Source organism: Hipposideros armiger, unplaced genomic scaffold (genome assembly GCF_001890085.2).
Source record: "Hipposideros armiger isolate ML-2016 unplaced genomic scaffold, ASM189008v1 scaffold_110, whole genome shotgun sequence".
In the NCBI taxonomy this organism is placed as follows: domain Eukaryota; kingdom Metazoa; phylum Chordata; class Mammalia; order Chiroptera; family Hipposideridae; genus Hipposideros; species Hipposideros armiger.
Window position 1 is genome coordinate 282,545 of NW_017731460.1, and position 5,531 is coordinate 288,075.

The following is a 5,531-nucleotide window of genomic DNA, read 5'->3' on the forward strand; positions in this document are numbered from 1 at the left end:
TTGCTTCACTGGCCCAAGTTGGCACCATCATTGCGCTCTTCCCAGGCAAGGCAGATCAGTCGCCGGCTTCTGCATGGCCGCTCACTGTGGCTGCTGGCCGCTCACGCTGGCTGCTGGCCACATACACAGTAGCCCATGGCAACCCACTGCAGCAGGGGCTGCAGCCTACGCCATTGCCAGCGACTCACGGCAGCCCAGCTCCAGGTCGAGCTGTTGTTCAGCATCTTAGTTGTAGAGGGCAGTGCCACTGGCCTTCATATGTGGGATCTGAACCAGGGCCCTCTGGCATCCCAAGCCAGCTCTTAACCAATGCGCCACTTAGCCGGCCTGGCACTTACTTCTAAAGCCCAAGAATGCTTAATAGAGGTCACCTGGAGCGATGTCATCTTTTGGGAAGATAGTCAATTGACTACAAGGTAATTTCCTCTTCTAAATACCAGTAATTGCTATACAATGATTTACTTCTGCCAGTAACTTATTCAAGTACTGTGTGATAATGAAATATTGGGCTGTCGGAAAAGTCATAACACATTTTTGCAATGAAAAACATAGAAAAAATACATCATGACTTTTCTGACAACCCAGTATGTCATATGTCAAAATGAGACCGATTTCACTCAGAAAATGAAGACACAGTTCAGATGTCTAAAAGGTTGGTTAAAAAAATTCCTCATTAAAACAAATCTGTTTGATGCAACTGATTATAAAAACAATCACTAATAACTTCCACTTTCAGTCCAGTGTTTTGAATTATTCATCTGAAAACTCATTAAGCAAGTCTAAGTGGATTCAGGCCCAGCCCCTTGCCCTCATGGTACAATGCATCTCAAGTTCAGATCCTTCCATTTTGCAAAGGAAGAAAAACATTAAAAGGCAGAGAAGTCTTTCTGGTGTACATATTTTTTGAGTTTCTTCTCTAAAACTACTGAAGAAGTAGTAAATGGAACCTGCTAGCTTTCAGTTCAGTAGGTATTGACAACAAAATTTCATTTATTCAATATACTGTTAGGAAATTAGATATTCTGTATGCATGGATTTACTAAATAGCGTTTATTAAGTAAGGTGCCAAACATTTTTATTTCTGAAAAGAAACTGATCAAAAGGCATTCACTGGCTTTTTTAGCAAGTATCCACTAGTGATTTGATTTAACCTTTTAATGCAGCTCAGGGTCTTCATTAACTCACAGGTTCATACTCTAAAAAAACCGAGTGGTTTTATAATACGAAAAAACAACTTAAAAAAAGTTGGGTTGAGATATAATTTACAAGCAATAAAATTCACCCATTTTATCTATGAGTTCCAACAACTGCTTTCAGTGGTGTAACCACTTCTACAATCAAGATAAAGATGAATTCCATCACTTCTCATATTCCCTCGTGCTTCATTTGAGTCAATCCCTACCCTTTCCTTCACTCCCAGGCAACCATAATTTCATTTTTAATTAAAAAATAAATACCAGTGATGCCATTGACACGACTGAAGAATTCTATGTTTGACCCTAAAAATCATACACCGTGGCCCAGTTTTTGTAAATAAAGTTTTACTGGAACACATCCATGCCCATTTATTTACTTATTATCTATGGCTGCTTTCATGTTATGATACCAAAGTTGAAGAGTTGCCACAGACACCTGCAAAGCCTAAAACACAGAGAAAGTTTGTTGAATCCCGTTGTAGATTACAGTATGATTATCCTTTTAGCAATTTTTCTTCTTTAAAATATGCTACCACTTCTCAAAGTAACTGTGTAGAGCAATTCTCTTTTTCTGCTACTACTATGCTCTGATTTGATGCTAAGTGGACGGATATACTGTGGACCTAAGTAAAAGACAACTGATTTTATGACATTCATACTCACGTTTTAGGTAACTCAGATAGTTGTGGTAGTTAAAAGTTTGCTGAATAAAATGCTACATCAAGATAATGAAGATCAGGGGCCGGCCGAGTGGCGCAATGGTTAAGAACTCGCTTGGGATGCCAGAGGGCCCCGGTTCGGATCCCACATATGAGGGCCAGTGACACTGCCCTCNAGCACTGTTCCCATCCCCCCAATTCCCCAATAAAAATCTTAAAAAAAAAAATACAATCTATAACAAAGATCTTGGACTAAAAGTTTATATGGGAAAGAAAAGACCTATTCAGTTACTCATCAAAAAAGGATGGGAGGGAAGTGGAATCTAATTAGTTTGAAGTTAACACATTTGACACAGCTTAATACACTGCTGTGTAATCACAATGAAAGAGATGGATGCCCTACTTCTAGACAGTCAGGAGCTAAAAGCACAAAAACCAAAAAGCCTGTGCAGAGTCCCTCACTCTAAAACTCCTTAAAATCTATACACCCAAGAATGAAATGAACATTTACTGTGCACTTCATTTTAATCATTTGTTGGCTGAACAATTGCCTAGTGAACATCTACTAAGCATCAGACATTATGCTACGCACTGAGGGTGCAACGGTGACTGAAACAGTGATGGTTTAATATGTACCCACAGCTGAAGGAGTCCACCCTCCAACAGGAGCAGCTCTCCTCTCTACTACTGCTTGTTACTTTTGACTCTTCACTTTGCCAATCTCAGCTAAGCACAGCACTAGAAACATGAACCAGGTAAAGTGGCACGTCGCTTTTAGTCATAATACAAGCAGCAGGGCTAGAGAGGCACAGTACTTGTATATCAGAGCTGAGATTTTAGAGGCCATCATTCACCTAGAGATTCCACTCACCTAGCCAATAAGAACTAAAGGAAGCAATTTGTCCAGAGTCACATAGCCAAGTCTAGAAGCTAGCCCTTCATATGTGACCTCAATTATGATGCTAATCAATCTTAGTACCCATTAAGAATTACCTCAAGGATTTCAATGCTAGTGAATCTGGCCATGATTTCCAACTCTAGTAATTTGTGGTTATAATTATCTAGGATTGGAGATTAACTCATGACCTCATCATCACCACAAAAGATCACTCATCTGCCATCCCTTAGGCAGTGTATCCTCCCATCCAGAGTGTATAACTGATGACAACAGCACCCTAGTATCAGAATTTAAATCTTTTCAACCCTCCTGGATAGAAAAAAGTAAAAGCCAGAAGTTAGAAAGTCAGGATACCAGAACTAAGAAGGAAGTTGACAAAAAGTTACCTGTGTTAATGACTTTGGGGATAGGATCGATTTCCTCATCTACCACAAAAGGCTCTGGCCTGGGGAAGACTTGCACATCGGCAGTCAGGTGGCCGCACTTGAGAACAGCATGGAAAGGTGTGTATGCCAGATCAATCAGTTTTCTAGAACATGATTTGTTAGACAAAGAATATTATGATACATATGATTTTTTTTTCAAGATGCTGTTTGTTTTCCCTTTGAGTTGACTCCAAAATGATTTGACCATTATGTAAAATAGAACAAAATCTGACATTTTTGGTGAGGCAATTTCAATTCTGAATAGCCCAAAAGCAAGTTAATCTTTGAAACTGCTGAGTCATTATAAGGAAGACAGTTATGTACAGGTATTATAGATTTAGTCATGCTTAATTTAAAAGGGAATAAACTTTAAAAAATCACTACTACCAAGCATTTTACCTGAAAAAATGAGCAACTTGGGGAAAATGAAATGACACAATTAGAAATAGTAAAACAGACATTATTGCTGGATATCAAATTATCATGGATTGTAAGAAGGCAAAAAAGCTTTCAGTATACACTCACCCAAACATAGACTGTACATTTTTCAAGCACAGGGGACCATCAATAGTAAAAATCTGCCCTTCACCATTGTTTAAATCTATGAGACGTTCAAGGCAGTCCAAGGAATCAGTGCTCTGAAGCTGCAAAGCAAAACAGATGACCCTTTTAAAGTGGCACAAAATGCCAGATTATCATCAGCACACTATGTTCACACCCATCACAACAACACAGGCAATAAATATAAATGGAGATAATTTTTTAACAATGTGAAAAAGGAAAACAGCTATAACAATTTTGACTCAAGGTTACTAAGAGGGATGGCATATAAAATGATACCAGTAGAGCTATTCCATTCAGAAGTAGTTTTGCAAAGGTTCTCAGAGATGACCACAGTTGGTATTTATACAGCATCGTCCCTCCAAAGTGTTTTTAACATCTTTTTGGTAAATACCATTATTATCTACATTTTAGATAGAAAAAACTGAGGTGAAGAAAGGTTAAATAACTTTCCTAAGTAAATGGAAAAACCAGGAAACAGAGTTTAATAAAACATGCATCAGAGTAATGTTACTTTATGAAAAAAATCAAAGCACACTTCTGTCAACATTTCTGGTGGGATGGATGTAAGAATTCCTAAATGAGGGAAATATCTAACACCAAAAAGAACATTTTAACTCTTGAGCATCTGAAGAGTGTGGGAACAACTCCAGCTATGTTTCCCAAGATGGGGAACACTGAACTTCAGAGAGCATTTGAGATCTAGAGTCTTTTCATATATAATTAGTGACCAGCCTTGGCTAAAACGAATGGAGTTCAATGTTATAGTATGTGCAATATAATACTAATGGAACACATGTTCTAAAAAATAAACTGAGTCCTAAAATGTATCTAATCAAACTAAGAAAAACTTAGTAAGAAGCATTACCTCCTCCAAATTTGCCATGCACATGATGTATAACTTAGATGGAAAAGGAAAAGGTAGTGGAAACCTGTTGCTCTCGCTTCGCTGACTGTGAGTAGCTAGGGAATGACGCAGTGACCCTCTACCAATGCCAAGGCAGCCATCTGTCACTAGAACAACCTGTTTGCAAAAAGTGAGAGAAGGTTTGTATATGAAATAACACATTCATTCAAAGCAGTCTCATTTAGCAATGTTTCCATTTCTAATTGCATTAGCACTGAAAAACCTAATTCTGTAGGGATACAATGTGAATAAATCTCAAAAACATTTTGTCAAGTGAAAGATGACAGACAAATTGTATGATTCTATTTATATGAAGTTCTAGAACAAGTGAAACAAAGCTAAGATAAATCAAACAGGGGTTCTGGGGTGTGGGGGGATACTGACTAAAAAGGGGCATCAGGAAACTTTGTGGGGTAATGGAAATGTCCTATGTCTCAACTGGCACAGGTGTATGTATTCATCAACACTTAATGAACTGTATTTTACTGTATTTTATCTAATTAAACCTTTTTTTTTCTTTTAAAGATTTTTATTGGGGAATTGGGGGGATGGGAACAGCGCTGGGGAATTGGGGGAAGGGGAACAGATAAGTTGCTATCCTTTTGTTCTTCAGTCTAGTTGTGGAGGAGGTTGCTTCACTGGCCCAAGTTGGCACCATCATTGCTCTCTTCCCGGGTGAGGCAGATCAGTCGCTGGCTTCTGGATGGCCGCTCACGCTGGCTGCTGGCTACATATGGTAACCCATGGCAACCCACTGCCACAGGGGCTGCAGCCTATGCCGTCGCCGGCGACTCACAGCAGCAGCCCAGCTCCAGGTTGAGCTGTTGTTCAGCATCTTAGCTGTAGAGGGCAGTGTCACTGGCCCTCATATGTGGGATCCGAACT

General features: G+C 39.2%; 1 protein-coding gene across 1 annotated transcript in view; it reads right to left on the reverse strand.

The window, feature by feature from the left end:
* Positions 1 to 5,531, reverse strand: part of INTS14 (integrator complex subunit 14) — a 50,341-nt gene that overhangs the window by 21,821 nt on the left and 22,989 nt on the right. The window contains exons 4-6 of the mRNA XM_019647270.1: positions 4,608 to 4,769; positions 3,704 to 3,822; positions 3,140 to 3,282 (exon numbers count right to left, since the gene is read on the reverse strand). Of these exons, the coding sequence (XP_019502815.1) occupies positions 3,140 to 3,282; positions 3,704 to 3,822; positions 4,608 to 4,769 (424 nt within the window). The remainder of the gene's footprint in view (positions 1 to 3,139; positions 3,283 to 3,703; positions 3,823 to 4,607; positions 4,770 to 5,531) is intronic.